We start from the raw sequence: 21638 nt of genomic DNA on the forward strand, positions 1-21638 counted from the left end.
CCATGTGAAATCCACTGGCTTTTTCACATATGGTTGGCTCGGTCACGCTATATCCTGCTAACTGTTTATCTTTTATCCATAATAAAATAAGGCTCTCCATCTCATCACGAATGTCACTGCGCCGGGGGAAATTATAGTTAGTTCTTTGGAAGGCCTCCTATCCTTAATTGCGTCCTGCTTCAGAATGGTGCATATCATTGAAGTATTCCTCTTGTATTGCCGAGCAAGCTCCGGGACACGTACACCACTCTCATATTTTTCAATGATTTTGCTCTAAATATTTACAGTCAACGTTCACTTTTTCTTAATACAATTTTTCATTCCACCTGTTTGCTTTGGATCCATTGTTGTTCACTTTGTATTATGCATTGACTAACGGGGAAAAGAAACACGGGAAAATGCAATGCTCTGCCCAGTGCTCGTAGATATCTGTTATATTCCGAAGAGATGAGGCAAAAAAGACAGTGCGCTAAAATCATAAACAGCCTTTCATGGGTTAGGGTTAGGGTCGCCGATGGATGTTTTGCCGACGGACGTTTTGCCGATGGACGTTTCGCCGAATGGACACACAAGATCCGGGGGCGGGGCGAGGGCGCGCATCCTGTTTCAGCGAAACGTCCGTTTGGCAAACTGTCCGTCGGTGAAACATCTTTCGGCGAATCGTCCGGTCACTTGACCACCTGGCTTTCTCGTATCTGGAGATAATTATTTGCTTGTATGTCGAGGTGCCACTGTACTAATATTTAATATTTTCCCTATTTTTCAGAATGCTGCTCGAATTGTCAGGGCATTGTTTGAGATTGCACTAAGAAAGCGCTGGCCAGCCATGACCTACCGACTGCTCAATCTCTGCAAGGTCATTGACAAGCGGCTTTGGGGCTTTGCCCACCCACTACGACAATTTTCCAACTTGAGCCTCATTATATTGACTCGACTGGAGGAGAAGAAACTCACTGTTGAGAAACTAAAGGAAATGAGAAAGGATGAAATTGGTAAGAAACAAAATCACTCTATTCTCACATCTTGTGCTTGTTATGTATTTTTTTCGATCCTTATTGTGGCAATGTTGTCCTACACTTTTCCATTAGTCTCTAATTTGTTTATTTTTTATTTTTAAGCGGCCTAGTTCCCTTATTACTATTTTTGAGATCCATCTCCCCCTTGGCAGGTCGTCCAAAAGTCACCCAGCCATACAAAACATATGCTTAAATTGCGTTCTTCAAATAACCCTATCAGCGAATATCAAAAGAAAAGAAAAAGCACGACTGAGTCGCCGAATACAACTAAGGATTAAAAGCATAACAAAACAGCAGGCCGAGTCAGCAAGTACAACTAAGGATGCCAAGTACAAAACACAAAATACCAATGTCAAACTCAGCGAGGACAAAGACTCCAACAGTCTACTGATTATGGCAGGTGTTCTTAAATGTAAATATATGGTAATTTAATGTAAAATTCTGCTCTACTTAGGAAAAATACAAGTTAAGAAACAAGTTCTGGAACCAAAATAACTTTGTAAGCAGAGGTACCTCTGTATTATACAATATACAGTGTTTTGTTAAAATACAATTGGGTTTCAGAATAAAAGGTGAGGTTTACTGATCAACATGTCATTACAGTGTACCACGAGTCATCAAGCTGCAGGTGTTTTTAAAGTGTTGAAACTCTTTTTTTTAAATTGTTTCCAGGCCACATGCTTCATCATGTCAACATCGGTTTAACAGTCAAACAGTGTGTCCATCAGATCCCTTCGATCACAATTGAAGCCAATGTGCAACCGATCACACGAACTGTTTTGCGTGTCCGTCTCATTGTCACACCTGACTTCCATTGGAGTGATCAGGTAAATGTTTGCATTTTATTAAGACTTCAATGATGAAATGCAATTGCTTGCCACAAATTCAGGGTGGCACCCCCTGGTGCCCATAGGTGGTTGGGATGGTGTCCAACACCCCCAGCGACCTTAATGACCATGAACGGTCTGGAAAATGAATGAATGAAAAGTTAATTCATTAAGATTTATATGTTCAATCTCATTTGGTAAATCAAGTGGTTTTATTTGGCATTTTTATTAATGCATTTGCAATTTCAGCTTTTTGTTCTGAATATTGATGCAATAAAAATATCTGCCGGTAAATGCTGGCAACTCAAGGACAGAACAACTCAATGTTCCTCCCGTGAGGAAGTAGAAAGGTGCATTACATCAGAATAAAAGCTTCCTGTTTAGTTACAATATGCCTAAATCTCATGCTAAGTCTGTCAGTTTGTGAGTCTAGTGAAAGTAGATACTTAAGTGTTTTTATTTGTTGGTGGTGTGAAAGACGTTTATTGTATGGAATGAATGCCTTGATTCAATGTTCCCAGCATTTTTATTCATGGCAGGCTTTTTAAGAAAAACACGACTGACTGGATATATTTGTATATAATTTATTTATTAATATATGTGTAAAGGTGCTTAACATTAGTTGTTAAGAAAACGGGCACAACCGACTGGATATATTTGTAGATAATTTATTTATTAATATATGTATAAAGGTGCTTAACATTAGTTGTTAAGAAAACGGGCACAATGTTCTCTGAAGTTCATGACGCAATTCGCCTTGCTGTTGATGAATGATGATGGGTTGAACTGATGATGACAAAAGTGAGACAATACTTCTAGATTTGTTTGCCCCCGTCTCATCCTTTAGTTTTATGGCCAACTTTTCAATGCTTGGACGTTCCCTTTTCTTCTGTTTTTCAGGTGCATGGGTCAGTGGGTGAGCCTTGGTGGTTATGGGTGGAGGACCCAATTAATGATCACATCTACCACTCTGAATACTTCCTCCTCCAAAAAAAACAAGTTAGTTTGCTTCCATTACATTGCACAGCATGAGCCCAGCAAAATAAATATGAACCTAACAAAAAGTTCCGTGATGTAGCTTTTGAGTAGTGGTTGATTGCGACAAATGCACTGCGTAAATCAAGGGTCCCCAACCACCGGGCGGGGAACCGGTACCTGTATACATATATACATATATACATATATACATATATACATATATACATATATACATATATGCATATATACATATATACATATATACATATATACTTATATGCTTATATACATATATACATATATACAGTGTTCCTTCGCTTATCGCGGTTAATGGGGACCGGGACCCCCGCAATAAGTGCATGTTGTTGACCATTTCTTTGATGCAATTACTAATTCTTATTGAATATTTTGTTTCCACCTCTTGTAAAATGATGTAATTTATAATTTTAACTTATTATGTTTAAATTCATATATTATATATATATATGATGTTCATATATACATATATACATATACACATGTATACATATATACATATATACATATATACTTATATACATATATACATATATACATAAATGCATATATACATATATGCATATATACATATATGCATATATACATATATACATATATACAACCACAGTGTTCCCTCGCTACTTCACACTTCAGCTATCGCGGACTCAGAGCTTCGCAGATTTTTTTCAGGGAAAAAAAATTTAAAATTACATCATTTTACAAGAGGTGGAAACAAAATATTCAATAAGAATTAGTAAATGCATCAAAAAAAGGCCAAAGAAATGGTCAATAACATGGTGAGAGTTCAGGAATCGCATTGATGACGTCATGGCTGTTTACAGGCGCATCTTCACCGCCCAAAAAAAACTGCAGAAGATCCTCCATCCGGACTACTATGATGTTTTTGTTGGTGGTGCTTTTGTGCACGTGTTATACGTTTCTTTAAGCATTTTTGAAGGAGCACGCCTACTTCGCGGAAATGCAGCTATTGTGGGGGGTCTCGGTCCCCATTAAGCGCGATAAGCGAGGGAACACTGTATACATATATGCATATATTCATATATGCATATATACATATATACATACATACATACACACACACACACACACACACACACACACACACACAAGTAAACACGTGCACACGTGCACACATGCACACACGCACATATACACAAATACACACGCACATATACACAAATACACACGCGCACACGTGCACGTATACATGTATACACGTATACACGTATACACGTATACACCGACACACCTACACACGTACACACATACACGCGGACCCGTACACACACATACACACTAACACACCTACACACGCACACGTGCACGTATACACGTATACACGTATACATGTATACACGTATATACACGTATACACGTATACACACGTACACACATACACACGGACCCGTACACACACATACACACTAACACACCTACACACGCATCCGTACACACACACGACAGTGAATTTCCCGAGTGTGGGATGAATAAAGTTTATTTAATCTAAATCAAGATGTGACATCAGCATCATAATTAATTAGTTTTAAGTGAGTATGGGTTTTGGTACTTCTTTTTCAGGTGGTATCCGGGGAACCGCAGCACATTGTGTTTACCATTCCGATCTTTGAACCACTCCCCTCCCAGTACTACATCAAGGCAGTGTCTGACCGTTGGCTTGGTGCCGAAGCCATCTGCATCATCAATTTCCAGAATCTTATTTTGCCAGAGCGTCACCCCCCGCACACCGGTCGGTACGCTACCTGATCAAAAACAGCCACATTAAGAGAAAATTATTAAATCCTGTTTTTATTTTTTTACTTAAATGGAAGTGCTGTTAAAGTAATGGATTTGTTGAAATCATTGAACATCATTGAACAAAACGTCTATACACTGTTTAAAACTATTGGAAATATAATGCTCTGTTGGTACTGGATGACATTGTTTAAAATCTGGACTGCCCGTGCTGTTTTGTTGATTTACACAAACTCATACCAATTTTCAAATCATATTTTTTTCAGAGTTGTTGGACCTGCAGCCGTTGCCTGTGACAGCTTTGGGACACCAGCAGTATGAAAGCTTGTACAACTTCACCCACTTCAATCCTATCCAGACACAAATCTTCCATACACTGTATCATACGGACACTAATGTCCTGCTGGGGGCACCAACGGGTTCTGGAAAAACGATAGCTGCTGAGATGGCCATGTTAAGAGTCTTTAACAAGTACCCAAGCTCTAAGGTTAGAATTATTATTACTTTTTTTATAATTACACCTTTTGCCATTGAAAAACAATCTGACAACATATTTGACCTCATAAAAATATGTGGAATCACCACTCTTATTGTTTTTTGCTCAGTTATTTATTTGCGTACACAAAAAAAAGATAATTGACTTGATGCCAAACTAAAGTAATTTTAGATGGGAACTTAATGTTTTGCAGGAGGTCCAATGGTTAGTTTTTCCTGATTAAACAGTGGGGGAGACAAATGTGGAATCACTACTATGTAAGAACTCATGGAATAACCCTTGAAAAAAAATTAACCCAAGGCAACCCTGCGCCAGGGGGACTGACCTAAATGATACCTCCACCATGAGAGGTGGCATTTGAACAAAGTAGAATAGTATCAATAGATAATCAATTTATAGTAATGATTAAGAAATAATCAAAATGGAAATAAATTAGTATGTGGTCAACATAATAAATAAGCAGTATAAGTAGTAGTAATGTCTTGATTAGGTCCTAGGTGCAGAACTCGAGTTAAATATGGTGATTTGGGAAGAAACTGTACTTGAGTCTGTTGGTCAAGGGTGTTATGGCTCTGGAGCGCCTTCCAGAGGGCAGCAGGTTGAAGTTGTGGTTCTGGGATGCGTATTGTATCTTATAATACTCCCTGCCCTAAGGCACCATTATTTGTAGAAGCTGGACAGGGTGGGTAGGGGGTGGTTGATGATCTTTTGGGCTATGTTGATGACCCTGGGCAGGATTTTCCTGTTGGTTTCTGTGCCACACTAACAACAGCGTAGGTTAGCATGCGGTCAATGGCAGACCGGTGGAATGTCACCAGCTGGTTGGTGCTGGGGTGTTTGCCGCCCAAGTGAGATCATCAGAAATGTGGACTCCCAGGAATTTTAAAGTCTCCATTTGCTCCACACATTCACATTTGATATACAGCAGAGACGGACGGAGCAGCCTTATTCCCTTTGAAGTCCAGGATGAGTTCCATGGTTTTGGAGACGTTCAGCTCCAAGTTGTTGAGTGCGCACCACTCGCTGAGTCTAGGATCATCCCCACCACTGTTGTATCGTTTGCAAGTTTCGCAATGATGTTTTCAGAGTGCCTGGGTCTGCAGTCGTGTGTGTAGAGCGATTAGAGTAGTGGACTCAGCACACATCCTTGGGGCGAGCTGGTTCTGAGCGTACAGGCAGATGAGTGATGGTGACCCAGCTTCATGTGCTGAGGTTCGGTTGACCAGAAAGTCCTTAATCCAGAAGGTAGGAGCCCCAGGTTGGCCAATTTGGGGATGAGAATGGTTTTATGGTGTTGAAGGCTGAGCTGTAGTCGATGAAAAGCATTTTAACATAGTTCCCTTTTCTCAAGATGGGTCAGTGCAGCGTGAAGGGTGGTGGTTATTGCATCTTCAGTGGATCTATTCGGGCGATATCCAAACTGATGCAGGTTGTGGAGGAGGGGAAGACATGCTTTGATGTGTTTTGATACCTATTTTCCAAAGCACTTAGTGATGATTGTTGTGAGAGCTACTGGGCGGTAGTATACCAGATTGTTTGTGCTTGACCTCTTGGGTACTGGGATGATGTTAGACAGGCAGAGACCCTTGTTCTAGTGAAAGGTTGAAAATGCCTGTATGACTGGTGCTAGTTGGTCAACACAGGCTTTAAATACTTTACCTGGTATTACATCCGGTCCTGAGGCCTTCCTGGCGTTGACTATATGGGGCGCATGTGTCACATCCACTACCTCCAGTGTTGGTGTTGGATGTACTGGAGGTTTATGTGGTGTGACTTGGTGGTAGAGTTGGGAACCAACACGGGAAAAATAGTTATTTAGGTCCTCTGCCAGAGGCTCATTTGAGTCCACAATAGTCGTAGCTTGGCCCTTGTAGTTGTTGAGGATCCGTATGTATTGGGGTAGACCTGCCAACTGGCTTAATAATTGTTTGTTCATGTCGAGCCAATGTGGCCAAACTGGTTTTACAAGTGTTTGTTAAGACAGTGGAATGTAAGATAAGCCAACCAGCTGGCCTTGCAATTGTTTGTTCGCACTACGAATTGTAAGATAGCTAACTAGCTGGCCTTGCAATTGTTTCCTTGTATTGTGGAATATGGCCAACTCGCTTTGGAACTGTTTGTTCGAAACGCCCAATATAAGATAAGCTGCGGCAGTTTGTGTGTGCTATACAAATATCGTGTTTGCCTACAACTTAAACCTGCTAATGTCTAACCATATTAGCCCAAAGTTTTGTTTACATAAACTCTGTCCGACATCACTGTCCTAGAAATATTACCCTATAGTTCCTATATAAAGATTGACCTAGTGTTCAGTCAGAGAGAATTGCGAGGAAGGCAGGCTGTGAGAGGTTCAAAGCTGTCGGAGCATTCTCCAACCTTCCTGCAGTCCGGTAATAAACCTATTTCCTATCTAAATTGATCTCACTCTTTCTCAACCTCCTCCTGGAGTTGTATTTTCAGACCTATCAGTATGCTCTGCCATATCGTTCGTGGGTTGTGAAGTTGCCCTCCTATCTTCCGCTTGTAGTTTGCTTGGGCAGCCTTAATGGTTGTGCTGTAGATGGCCCTGTCGGCACGCTGGATCGGAAAGCTGCATTTCTTGCCTGGAGGAGTAATCAGGCCTGGCTGGTCATCCACAGTTTCCGGTTTGGGTACACCTGGATATCTTCTCCACAGTGACCGTAGCCATGCACTACTTGATGTACTTGGCCCTAGCTTACACTTCCTTTAGGCGACAATCAATGTCACAAAGGCGAAAAATTATCAATTTGAAAAGATACGGTGTAAAACTTCAACCATGAGGACCTGGGAACCTTCAGAGACACTGACCTGCACCAGGCTGAATCTGCAATAGATAAAATGCAGTGGGATGATAATTTTAATAAACACTGAATACAATAGAACAATCTGCATAAAATATCCAGTCAATTGCCTTTTTAATACATTTTTGAAGTGGTAAAGAGACTTCATGGACACCTTGCCTCTCCTCATCGCCTAGTGGTATTTCTGTGCTTTCAGGTGGTGTATATTGCCCCTCTTAAAGCTCTGGTGAGAGAGAGAATTGAGGACTGGAAAGTCAGGATGGATGAGAAACTGGGAAAAAAGTGAGTTTGGTGATATGTTCTCACCCTTGTATACATGCATACTTCTTTGAAGTAGACCGTAAAATTCTTGATGTGTTAAACACTTAGCAACTTGTGTCCCTGAAGCACCTAATTTTGGTAATCGATGCGACCCAATAATCCTGTTGCGATTTACGCTGGGTAAATATCATATGGGACCGTTAATTTCCACTTGCTTCCTGGTACATCTCCCATTGATTCCAAATGAAACTTTCTGTTTCTGTGACACACCATGAACCTAAAATTCAGAGAGAGAACGAGAGGGGGGGAGAGAGAGGGGGGGGGGGGGGATTTTTGTGTAGTCGGGCGGGGGAGAGTCGGGCAGAGTGAGTGAGATAGCCTAGTAGAGTGTTGGGCAATTGTCAAGCAGAAGCAGTGCATCCGTAAAAAATTGAAAATAAAATAACGGATATAGTAAACATGGACTTTTTCATAACTTGGATCTTTTTAATGTATCTTGGGCAGTTATTTACATCTCAAAAGATTTTGTAACCTTAAAATTTCGTACCTAGAGGCAATCACAAGTAGAGGTATTACTTAATTACTTAATTTTTTTTTAATCTGAGAGATTTTCGTATTTTTAAGAGAAAAAAAAATCCAGAAAAAAATCTGCGATGGAGTGAATCCGCAAAATTCAAAGCCGCAATATTTGAGGGATTACTGTGTTTTTTCTATGATTATTCTCAAGAGTTATTTCTTCTTTGTGTGTAGAGTGGTGGAACTTACAGGTGATGTTACTCCAGATATGAAAGCTATCTCGCAGGCTGACCTTATCGTCACCACACCGGAGAAGTGGGACGGAGTAAGCAGAAGCTGGCAAAACAGAAGCTATGTTCAGAAAGTGGCAATCCTGATCATTGATGAAATTCACCTACTTGGTATGTAAGAATTGGTTCAGGGTGACTTTAATTATTAAAAAAAAGAACACCTTCTACGTCTATAATCATAAAAAAGTACTGCGGTTTGAACACAACTAGTTAGAAACCGATTTAATCTTCAAAATCTCATCTCACTGTAAATGTTCAGCTGTACTTATTGTACCTGGTTGAATAAATGTTACTTACATCACATTGGATAATAGTATTATTAAGATTTAGAGCTGGCTTGAACCTTGTATTTGGGATAGTTACTAAATATATTCATCAAAATGTATGTTGGCTAGTACAACTGTAATAGTCAGCATACATTTTCGTATGAAATGTATTGGTACCAAAACTTTTTTGTAAGTTTAAAATTTAGAGTAGAGCTGTTGTTTATATGTAAATACCAGAGCTGCCAACACATTTCGGGAGCATTTCAGGAGTGAATACGATTTACACCAAACCCATATAAAATCTATAAAAATAACAAACAAGGACGATTTAAATCAAACTGTTATGATCAGGTTTTTACATCAATTGAAAGTGTTTTTGCAAACTATAGAAAAAGTACAGCATAATGAAGAGTATAAAGAGTGAACAAAGTAAAATTTCTTTAGATATTTAGATATTAAACTCTTGTTGAGAGCTGTTTTCCACAGTACTTACTCTCTGTCACCATTTGACTGGCAACCAAAAGACCGGGGACCAAACGTCCGGCGACCAAACGTCCGGCGACCAAACGTCCGGTGACCAAACGTCCGGCGACCAAACGTCCGGCGACCAAACGTCCGGCGACCAAACGTCCGGCGACCAAACGACCGGCGACCAAACGTCCGGCGACCAAACATCCGGCGGCCAAACGTCCGGCGACCAAACGTCCGGCCAGGCCGTACCGCTTGGCCGCCCAGTACCTGCTAGCTGCCTCTAGAGTCCCATGGGCCAAAAGAGCCCGGTGGGATTCCTTTTTCAGCCTGACGGCATCCCTTACCGCCGCTGTCCACCAGCGGGTTCTGGTGTTGCCGCCATGACAGCCACCGACCACCTTGTGGCTGCAGCACCCGTCTGCCGCCTTAGCAATAGAAGCGCGGAACATGGTCCACTCCGACTCAATGTCCGCCTCTTGCTGGACATGAGAGAAGCTCTGTGGAAGGTGGGAATTGAATCTCCTTCTGACAGGTGACTCCCAGCAGACCCTTACGAAACATTTGGGTCTCCCGGGCCGCACTGTTATTTGTTCCGATCATAGAAGCCAACTCCCCACCATGTCGATATCGGTTGACAGGTTGGATGACACCACCACAAAGTCAATTATCGAACTGCAGCTTAGGGTGTCCTGGCGCCAAGTGCACATTTGGACACCCTTATGCTTGTACATATTGTTTATTTTTGACAATCCACAACAAATTCAGAAATCCAACAAATAGATCGCCACTCGGTTTCTGATCATGGAGGCCGTTTTTCCCAATCGCTCCCCTCCAGGTCTCGCTGCCATTGCCCACGTGAACATTGAAATCCCCTTGCAGAACAAGGGAGTCCCCCGAGGGAGCACTGCCAAAAGGGTGGGTACTCTGAACTGCTGTTTGGTGCATAGGCACAAACCAGTTAGGTCCCGTCGCCCCACCCGCAGACGGGGGAATGTTACCATCTCGTCCCCTGGAGTTAACCCCAACATACAAGCACCGAGCCAGGGGGCAACCAGGCTTTCACCGTGAGCAACTCCAAAGTAACAGTGTCCAACTCCCTTGAGAGGAGTGTCACCAGATCCCAAGCATAGAGTTGAGCCCAACGACATCAAGCCAAAATGTCCCGTTCTGGCACAAGCTCATGCTCTTTCCCAACCATAGTGGCGAAATTCTTCTTCCCTAGTGCCAGTTTTGCTGGGGATCGAACTGCCAAGGATCCCTCCTTTGTCTGCCACCCAGCTTTCGACGCACTTGACCTCTTTGGCCCCTCTCATAGGTGGTGAGCCCATGTGAGGGGGAATCCACGTCGCCTCTTTGGGCTGTGCTCGGCCGGGCCTACAGAACTGGGGCCTGGGCCCAGGTGCTCGCCATACTGCCCCTCCTCCAGACTCCAGAGTGTAAACCTGGTGACCCGCCTCCGGGCAAGGGAAATCGTTGTCCATAGTTCTTTCTCGTCATAAGAGGTCTTCTGAGGCATTCTTCATCTGGTCCCTCACCTCAGATCAGTTTTCCATAGGTGACCCATATTGGAATGGAAAAACATGTTTATTTGTTCTAATTAGCCATGTACCAACGGATTACTTAATAAATATTGAGTGGTTATGATGTTGAATACTAAAAGACACATTATTCATTACAATGCAAAGTACGGGAGAGAGAGGAGGGTATGGGTGGAGGGAGAGAGAGGGAGCAAGGTAGAGAGGAGTGTAAGAGAAGAAGAAAGCGAGAGAAGGAGAGCACGAGATAGGGAGAGTGCAAGAGAGGGACACCATGAGTTTGCGAGAGATCAAAAGTGCGAGACCACCAGACCGCAAAAGAGCGATAGTGCGATAGAGTGAGAGAGAGCAAAAGCGAGCAAGAGCACCAGTGCGCGAGAACACCAGTTCGCGAGAGCACCAGGGTGCAAGAGCATGTGTGAGAGACAGTCTTTTTGCACAGCAATGCACTCAAAGGACTATAAATGACAGACACACTCAAAAATAAATGTAAGTTTAATATAACCATACTCTAAACTTAATTCTAATTTTGTTTTAAATTTCTTTAGCTTTCTTCTTCCTGGTTGGCTCTTCCTTTCAATGTTTTTAAAAATAACCTATCAAGGGTTTTATGCTTTTATCTTCCCTTCAAGATATTCCAAAAATGCCACGCACAAATTGTCCTCACAATAGGATAACGCTCGACTACTTGACAACTTGTCTTGTGCCTTGCCACTTCGCTAACATGTCTTTGATTTTCTTGGTAGTGAGGTGGTCCCCTCTTCTACCTACTCCTCGCTACTCAGCTCCTGCTACGCTCCGCCCATTGTATGAAGGTATCTTTACACGAGGGAATTGCGGCGAGAAAGACAGTGCCATGCTATTCCCATAAGCAGCCTCTCGCACGAGAGACAGTGCGGGGAAATCTTAAAGCAGCATCTTGTGTCCCAATTTAGGAGAAATTTGAGACACAAGGACATTTCTGAGCAAAGTGGCTGAGCATGCGAGAGGGTGCTTAAGAGAGCAGCTTTGCTGTCTTTCTCACTGCATCTTCCTGGCATAAAGATATCTATGGGCAACGGTCGTGCATTTTTGCATGGATCAGTGCAACATTAAGGGAAAATTAATGGATCCAAAGCAAGCCAGTGCAATGAAGGGCTAACCATAATTTCCAAGTTGCGCATTGACATTCATAAGGAAATGGAGAGCCTTTGTTTAATATGGCCAGACGGTAAACAGTTATTGGGAGATAGCGTGACCGACTCAATCATCTGCAAAAAAAGCCAGCGGAATCTACATGGACTTGAAAGCAAAGCAATCATCTGAAAAAGACATTAACGGAACCCTTCAAAGCGAGAAGTGGCTGGTTCGATAAGTTTAAAAAATTAACTGGGATACGACTCGGTTGTGAGGCACGGGAAAGCAGAAATTTCCGACTCGAAAGCCATGGTGGGAAGCATTAAGACCTTTTCCTCGGTTATAGCACAACAAAGTTAATTTGAGTTAAATTTAAAGTTTATGTTGTGTTCCAGCGAGCGCGTTGGCGTCTGTTAAGTCTCTCTAGATCCCTCTCTCCTGATTGATTGATTGATTAGCCTCTCTGGTACTGAATTCTGGGGGTCAAGCTTCTTTTTGTTCTGTGTTGTGTTGTATGTCGTAGTGATAGAAAAAACGGTTACAAATGTTCTCTTAATCGTCTAGTTTTAAAAATTCTGCGACCAACTTTGGTCTTGTCCAGAGGTCTTGGATGGTTAGATTTGTGGGGTCATTTGTACACGAAAAAAGATGTTCAGTATTGTGGGGGGAAAAGTTGCATTTTGGGCAGGCATCTTGTATTCCTGGATCGATCCTGGACAGGTAGCTGTTTAGTTTCCTGCTGTAGCCTGATCTGAGCCTGGCGAGCTCGGATCTCACCTTCCTGCTCAGCAGTTTTTCTTCTTGGTTTATTAGAGGTGGTAGGGCATTGAGGACTTTGTTGGGTTTTGCCTTGTTGAGGATGTTTTGAACTTCTTTGGTGTGAATGGATTTGACGCATTGTTTGTAGTCTTCTTTGGTAGGATTTGGCTTGTCGTATTCTTTTTCTATTTCCTTGCCATGCTGTGTGATGATGGTCTTTTTCATCTTTCTTGGTTTCTGGTTTGCTTGAAGAAGTCTGCGACCTGGATGGCCTTCAAGATGGCATGCCGCCCGGTACTGCTTTCCGATCATTTCACAGTGCTCCTTCAGAGGCATAACCGCGCACTCAGCATGCAGGTGGTCTATGGCTGACATAGAGAGACATCCGGATGCTATCCTGAGTGCTTGGTTTTGAATTGATTGAAGCCGGTTCCAGTGTGTGTCTTTAATTATTGGCGACCATACTGGGCTCGCATATTCAAGGACAGAACGGACGATAGATTTGTATGTTAGGAGTAGTGTTTCTTTTTCACAACCCCAGCTGGAGCCTGCTAGTGATTTAAGCAGGTTCAGCTTTTTCTTTGCCTTTGCAACTGTCTGCTTGATGTGCGGGCCAAAACAAAACATAGTGTCAAATGTGACGCCAAGTAGTTTTGGCGTTTTTTCCAGTTTTACTGGTACCCCTTTGATGGTGATCTTGGGATGGAGGTTAGCTTCAGCAGTGGCTGGGGTAAACCAGGTCACTGTGGATTTCTCCGGCGACACAACCAGCTGTCGTTCTTCTAAGAAATCTGCCAGCTTCTCCAAGAAGTTGTTGGCTTTGGCAGAGAGAGATTCGACGTTCGTACCTTTAACGAAGATTGAAATATCGTCCGCATATTGTATTAGAAAGACATCTTCAGGTATTGCAGGAAGGTTAGAGAGGTAGAAGTTGAATAGTATTGGTGAGGTAACCGCTCCTTGCGGCACCCCTGTCCTGACATTGTGCGAGCTGGATGTAGCATTCCTGAAATTTACTCTTGATTGTCTTCCTGACAGGTAGCAGTTGAGCCATCTCTTTATACAGCTCGGTAGGGTGGTCAAATTCAGGTCTTTGAGTAGCTTTTCATGAGAGACCATATCAAATGCCTTGCTAAGGTCGATTTGGACTAGCAGGGTACGGTTTGCCGGTTTATTCTCATTAAAGCCGCCTGCCACTGATTCTGTGAACTCGTGCAGAGCTGTGACAGTGGAGTGGTTTGACCTGAAGCCATGCTGGATGTCAGGGACTGGTAGATGTTCTGTGAGGGTTGGTAGAATAACTCGTTCTAGGATCTTTATGCTGGGACATAGAAGAGAGACGGGACGGTATGATGAGGATTCATTTGCAGGTTTACCAGGTTTGAGAAGAGGAATAATGATTGAGGACTTCCAGATTGCAGGAATCGAACTTGTTTTCAGGGACAGGTTAAAAATGTCGGTTAAATATTGTAGTCCTTTGTCGCCTAAATGTTTAAGGTGAAGAGTAGATATTTTGTCTGGGCCTAAGGCTTTCGAAGCCTTGGCTTTCTTTATTGCTTCCTTTGTCTGGCTTATAGTAATTGGTTCTATGTTGTTGTTGTTTTTCTTCAGGTCTTTTGTAACTCGTCTTGCTGTTCTTGTTGTCTTGTGGGGTATTACTGATGAATATTGTTTGTTGAATTTGTCCGCTATTTTCTTTGGAGTTGTTATGTATTTACCTTTAAATTTTATTGCTTCGTTGTTGCTTGCTTGTTTGCCGCCATTTAAATGTTTTATCAGTCGGAATAGTTTGGTTGTGTCCGATTTTTTGTCTTCAATTGTTTCTTTCCATTTCTCTCTCCTATGTTTGTTTATAATTGATTCTATCTCTCTATTTAGTTCTGTTATACGTTGGGAGTCCGGGTCAGTTTGTCTTAATTCGTCTCTTGTTTTTATCTTGTCTATTGCTTCTGTTGGTACCTCGGGTAGTATCGTTTTTATTCTTCCTGCTGGAATGGTTTTGTTGGCTATCTTATTTATAATTTTCCTAAAATGTTGTTCACCCCTGTAGACATCTGTTGGGGCTGGGAGTCTGGAGAATTTGTTTTCTGTTTCAGTCTGAAAGTCTTGCCAGTTAGCTTTACGAAAGTTGATGAAAATCCTATTTTCGCTGGTTGTTGGTCTGATGTCAGTTTCTATCTTGATTATGATGGGAAGGTGGTCGGAACCAAGGTTGGTTTTGACGTCCCAGGAGGTGTAGGACATCAGGGATAGGCTTGCTAAGGATATGTCTGGTGATGATGGTTGTCCGTTTGTTGGTAGTCTTGTTGGGTTGTCTTCGTTAATAGTTCCAAAATCTGCATTTCCTATTTCGTCAGCAATGTCTCTGCCTCTGTCATTACTTAGTTGTGAATGCCAGAGTGTGTCGTGAGCGTTCAGGTCTCCTAGGATTAGGGTATCTTTCATCTGGAGGAAAGGAAGGATAGATGCAGAGTAGCCTGTGCCGCAGCTGCTAGTGGGGGGGATGTACAGATTGATGATGTTGATGTTGTCGACCTTGATGCCCTGGCTTTCCAGGTGATTGTCCTTTGGCAGGTCATGTATTTGCTGGAAATGGATGGCCTTGTGGACAAGGAATGCCAGGCCTCCACCTTTGTCTTTTGCCCTGTCTTCTCTTATAAGGGTAAAATCGGCCGTATTTGGGTCCTTTTGGTTTGGCATTAGTTTTGTTTCCTGGAGGGCAGCAATTTTCACCTTTTGTTCATCCATCCAATGGATGATTTCTGAAATCTTGTTTTTTATTCCATTGCAGTTAAATTGTAGAATTTTCAAGTTAAATTTTCTTTGGTCTTGGTCTGAGGGTGTGGACTGGGGCGGTTGACTTGGTTGACTTGATTGGCTTGATTGGCTTGATTGGCTTGATTGGCTTGGAAGACTTTGGTTGTTCTTGTGACTAATACAGATCAGACAAGTAAAATTGACTGAGTATTCCTTTTCTGACTTGAGGTTGCTGCAGTTGTTCTTCTGACGCAGATGGCACCAGCCGAGGCAATTGCTGCATCTTACCGACTTAGTATGATTATAAACTCTTTTTTGACAAACAGGACAGACGTAGGTTAATGGTCCAGGGATTGGTCCAGGATTAGGATGGATTCCGGCTCTGATTAATAGTATACGGACCAAACAAGCCGGAGTATGTTGGTCCTCAGTTAGAGACACAAAAAAACACAGAAGGTAGAAGCTTGACCCCCTTCCTTGTAGGAGAGGGGGGGTCTGGAGACTTTGCAGCTGCATGGCAGCTGGTAGTTGCACGCGAGGCAGGTGTTGAAGTTGTTGTAGTTCCTGCTCTCTTCTGACACGCTCTCCAATGGCAACCTTCCCTCTCTCCTCCGCGCGTTCTGCGTTAAGTGCCACCGTCTGTACTGAATAATATCAAGTTTTTGTATTGAACATCAAAAGCACTCGATAGTTATTTGCTACTTTGTGAGTAGGTGGTGCATTTGAACAAATAATGTTTTTCCATTGTAATATCCTGTTTTATGTGTTTTATCAGAGTGTGGGAACGGATTAATTTCTGTAGGAAAAATGTATTTGAAATACGAGTAAATTCACATATGAGCTTGGTCCCAGAAAGCATTAAGCTTGTATCTCAAAATATTGCTGTGTGAACCTTGTCAATGATGGCATAGACAAAATCCCCATAGATAAGTCGTCTCATTGATGTTCACCTGTCAGCTGTTCAACCGCATCTCGACCTTAAACATTGAACTCGTCTTTGATGCACTCGTTGAAGCTCACGCTTAGATTTGTCACCAAACTGAAAGAAAAAGGTACTTAAAAATACCAAATTGGGTCGTTGACGTACAAATGTAGGCATGTAGAGGCATTTGTTTGAACGCATTTTATCTCAAAATCAGTTAGGTGATGTTCAATGCCTTTTAATATGACCTATCTTGCTTGATGATTGGAGCAAATAGCCAATATTATGATGTCCTTAATTTCTAAAAACCTCTTGACAAACATTATTGGAAACTCAATATATTTTTCACTGAATCCGACTGAAAAAGTGAACCAATATAAGTCGTAAATAGTGAAAAATAATATTGTGATGTCCTTTTATTGCTAAAGCCTTCAATTGCAATGCGGCAAAAGAGATTGACTGAACACAAAGAAAAATGAACACTGGTGAAAATCAGGTACACAAACGAGTTGCATGCAATGTTCCCTCTAATTTTTCATATGCTCTCTGAGCACACTAAGTTCTAACGTGAGCAACTTCAAAAGCAGTAAAAGTCGAACCCAGGATGCGGAAAGCAAAAAACGAGAGGGAAGTGCTTCTGCACTACTTAGTCTTGTAATGCCAAAATAATCCTTAAAAAAATAATACAAACTGGGACAAAGTTAACTTAATTAAACTAGACAGGGGAGATGAAGGAAATGGAGGCAAAACATTACTCACTCAATTCAACAGGAAACATGAAGCACAAAACAATACTCCCACCATAGACATGCCAAAACACAGGGGTTTAAATACACATACAATGTTTGATGACAAACTACAAATACCTGGGTTGTTAAGAGACAGCATAATGTCATTCTAAGAGTATGACTTCCGGTTTCACAATTATAGCATACATGTTATTGTTTTAATTAAAGGCTCATGTCCTAGCAGACTACAATTTTTAGAATGGAAATAAATATACATCCCAACCTCTATTCACAAAATTAATTGGTTCCAGAACTTTTTTGTCACTTAAATTTCGTAAGTAGAGCAGTACTTTATAGGGAAATTTTGTCATTTGTTCCACGGTCCTCACACAACTATAAACTAAACTGTTTTACATTTTTAAGTGTCCAGATTCTGTTTGAAAGATGTGAGAAACACAAAAACGAGAGAAAATTGGTTCTTACTGTACTGGTTCTTACCCGTTTGGATTTAAGTTGCCCTTCTGCAGTGTTGGTTAACAGACATTTTGGGGAAAAAAAACTATCATAAGTTGATTTCTATTGACGACTTTGTTTCTATAATGCAACAAACACGTCGTCAAAGTGGGCGATCACACGACTACTGAACACTTTTTCTGGAAGTAATACAGCATTTCTTTGATTTTTGCTGCTGGAATGCTCGCTGCTTCTTCCTCGTCTGCCTTCTTGCTGAGTGTCCCATTAACTGTAGAGTTCATTTTTTTGCCCCTCGACCAGCTCGTCACCACTTCTTTCCCTTTGCACTAGTAATTTTTTTCTTGGGAGGCATGTTGATAAAAATAGGAGCTGCTTTATTTACAATTGGAAAAAAATTAACAAAAAAAACACAGTCAGAACTCTGTGACGACGAATGGCGGTCAAGAGTACAAAAGAGAGGCTCTAGAAGTGGGGGGTTTTGAGACCTCCAATAAGAGCCCAGCAGAATGTAGCAAGGTTCTAAAGTGAGAATCAATGCATCTGTGAAAATTTCATGGATAAGGAAATGCATTTCCTTTTTAGGCGATTTCGTAACTTAGATCTGTTTCGTATCTCGGGGCACTCTTGCATCTACAAAGCTTTTGTAAAATGAACATTTATTACATAAAGCTGTTCGTAAGTAGATTTATGAGTGTATACTCATAAATATATGTGGTCATTTTTGAAAAAATCTGTATAATCATTGCTATTTGAAGTGGACCCCTGGTTTAGTGTGTTTCGTCCCCCTAGTCACACCATTTTCCTTGCCTTACGGCATCAACAAGAATTTCTCTCGAGCGTTCAAAACGTTCCGAGATTGATACGGGGCGGTCGGTGACTGATAAATCTGAAAATACAACTTCAGAAGGAAGTTAAGAAAGAGTGAGATCAATTTAATAGGAAATAGGTTTATTACCGGACTGCCGGTTGGCCAGTCCATACCACAGTGACTGACTGAGTCATTTGCCTCACATCAAGCTCATACATCACTAAGATGCTCATCTACTATTGGTCAGCAACGCTAAGATGCTGGTCTTTTATTGGTCAGTGTCACTAAGATGCTAACCGCTTATTGGTGGCAACACTCAGTCCGACAATTTTGTATTACAATCCTGACTACGGAAGAGATTGATCTCGTGAACCAGGGGTCAAATGTACTATGCAGATATTTAAAAAACATTTTATCATCCCACAGGTGAAGATAGAGGTCCGGTGTTGGAGGTCATCGTGTCCAGGACTAATTTCATCTCCTCCCATACCTCGAAAAGCGTCCGGGTTGTTGGTCTTTCAACAGCTCTAGCTAATGCACGAGATCTTGCTGACTGGTTGGGAATTATACAGGTAAGGAACATGTGGTGGTGGTGGTGGTGATGGTATTTCACTTGCTTGAGCTTATTCTAGTATTGTCTATGAATATTAGAAATGTTGGCCAGTCAGATTTCAATCTCTAAATTGAATTTGGAACACCTCTAACATGTTTTATTCAGTTTGACCCGTTTGCTTGCCCCTGTAAACAGAAGTCCCCACAGTATGTGGGTGGCTGAATTAAATTTGAATGTTGAATGGCATTTGAATTTTAATTCTTAAATCTGACCATTATTGTTGCCGATGAACAAGCATTTCTATTAGGTCCTTGCATTGCTTCTGGCTAATGAGTCTGTAGGAAGCACAAAGTGGGAAGGGACTTACCATACTGATAGGTGCCATATTAATTAGGTATTCCTGGCTCATATGCTAAAAAATTAATATGTAATATGTATCATAACTATCAGATCATAATTTTATTTATAAAATGTATTTATATTTTTTTTTATTTTATTCAATAATGTAAATAACTTGCTTGACTGATAAAAAGGATATGGATGACGATGATTTAGTGTTTTTGTTGTTTTGTCCTGCATTAAGAGATAAGACAACTCCCTCCTAACACTATGATACGTTATAAATAAAACCTGCAGAAATTTTGACAGACAACTGTATTTTTTTAAATGTGCCTTTGAAGCAAAAGTTGCTGTGCAATTTGGAATAAATAAAATAAAAACACTAATCAACTAAAGACATCACCATTAGCAAGCAGGCTATTTTCATCCTCACAAAAGTGGTACCTCGAGATACGAGCTTCATTCGTTCCGGAACTGAGCTCATATGTCGATATTCTCGGAACTCAAACGAACATTTCCCATTGAAATTAACTAAAAACAAAAATGAATTTGTTCCAACCCTCAGAAAAAAAAGTGGGAGAGATAGAGAGAGAGCAAGAGAGTGAGTCAGAGCGAGTCAGAGCGAGTCAGAGTGAGAGCGATCGGGCGGTCAGGGCGAGAGCGATCGGGCGGGTCACGGCGAGAGCGATCGGGCGGGTCAGGGCGAAAGCGATCGGGCGGGTCAGGGCGAGAGCGATCGGGCGGGTCAGGGCGAGACCAATCAGGCGGGTCAGGGGGAGAGCAGGCGGGTCAGGGCGAGAGCGATCGGGCAGGTCAGGGCGAGAGGGATCGGGCGGGTCAGGGCGAGAGGGAGCGGGTGGGTCAGAGCAAGAGCGGGCGGGTCAGAGCGAGAGCGAGCGGGCGGGTCATACTGCTGTACCTGGTACTTTAGTGTATTATAAACAAAGCCAATTGTTGATCTGACTTCATCTGATCTGGATACAATAAAGCAACAACAAAAATATATCATACTTGAATATCACACCATAGTGGGGATGAACACAACTAACTTTAGTATCAATGGTGTTGACAACAAGCTATTCCACACCACCACAACACATTACATATATATCTGAATAATAGCTTTTAAGTTGGAATCACATTTTTACCTCAGTATCTTACTGAAAGTGATAAAAATATGACTACCAAATGGGGTTTTGTAATGCCAGTTACCTCATATACCTGTATTGTGCATTTTCTTTTTTCCTTTCTGTATCTCCATATCCTTTTTTGGCAGGTGGGTTTGTTTAATTTCCGTCCTTCTGTTCGCCCTGTACCGCTGGAGGTGCACATTCAGGGTTTCCCGGGACAACACTACTGCCCCCGCATGGCCACCATGAACAAACCCACCTTCCAAGGTACATCTAAATACCAATTTTTGTGGTTGCTGAAGAAAACTTTATTATGCATCAAAGCTTGTCTCTATTCCTTAGGTTTTCAGTACTCACCCAACTTCATCCATAATTCAAATAGTTCAATGTTTTAAAGGTTTGAAATATTAAAGTCATGAACAGTTATTTATCAAGGCTACTTTTAATGCTATCATCGACTCCTTAAGAGATATGCTGAGAAGCTTAGTGGTCAATTAAGGGCTCAGAATTGAGCCTTGCCTCATCTGCAATGGCTCGGACCCAACTATGGTTACTCCAGATGTCTTCTAACATCCCTATGATCAGATGGTAGCATTTGCCACAGGATTGAAACCCTAGTAGTGACCCAGAAAACTTATGTTCAACTATCATTCGTTGTTTTTCTTTATGTCTGTTAACATTTTGTAGAATCGTTTCAAGCTCAAAAACAGTGATTCATCGCAACCAAAATGTATATGAACATAGTCAGTCATGGCCATTCTAACATCTGAAAATATTATGCTC

At 41.7% G+C, this 21638-nt stretch overlaps 1 protein-coding gene across 3 annotated transcripts in view; it reads left to right on the forward strand.

Annotated features, from left to right (window-relative positions):
* ascc3 (activating signal cointegrator 1 complex subunit 3) overlaps nucleotides 1-21638 on the forward strand; it is a 125628-nt gene that overhangs the window by 70434 nt on the left and 33556 nt on the right. Inside the window, exons 21-29 of one of the 3 annotated variants that reach the window (XM_077711892.1) lie at nucleotides 767-992; nucleotides 1689-1843; nucleotides 2744-2842; nucleotides 4439-4607; nucleotides 4879-5099; nucleotides 8127-8212; nucleotides 8942-9108; nucleotides 19260-19405; nucleotides 21002-21122. In XM_077711892.1, coding sequence (XP_077568018.1) covers nucleotides 767-992; nucleotides 1689-1843; nucleotides 2744-2842; nucleotides 4439-4607; nucleotides 4879-5099; nucleotides 8127-8212; nucleotides 8942-9108; nucleotides 19260-19405; nucleotides 21002-21122 — 1390 coding nt within the window. Of the gene's footprint in view, nucleotides 1-766; nucleotides 993-1688; nucleotides 1844-2743; nucleotides 2843-4438; nucleotides 4612-4878; nucleotides 5100-8126; nucleotides 8213-8941; nucleotides 9109-19259; nucleotides 19406-21001; nucleotides 21123-21638 lie in introns of those variants that run through there. The other 2 variants (XM_077711893.1, XM_077711894.1) reach the window with 2 other exon arrangements.

The sequence above is a fragment of the Stigmatopora nigra genome, unplaced genomic scaffold (assembly GCF_051989575.1).
Source record: "Stigmatopora nigra isolate UIUO_SnigA unplaced genomic scaffold, RoL_Snig_1.1 HiC_scaffold_55, whole genome shotgun sequence".
In the NCBI taxonomy this organism is placed as follows: domain Eukaryota; kingdom Metazoa; phylum Chordata; class Actinopteri; order Syngnathiformes; family Syngnathidae; genus Stigmatopora; species Stigmatopora nigra.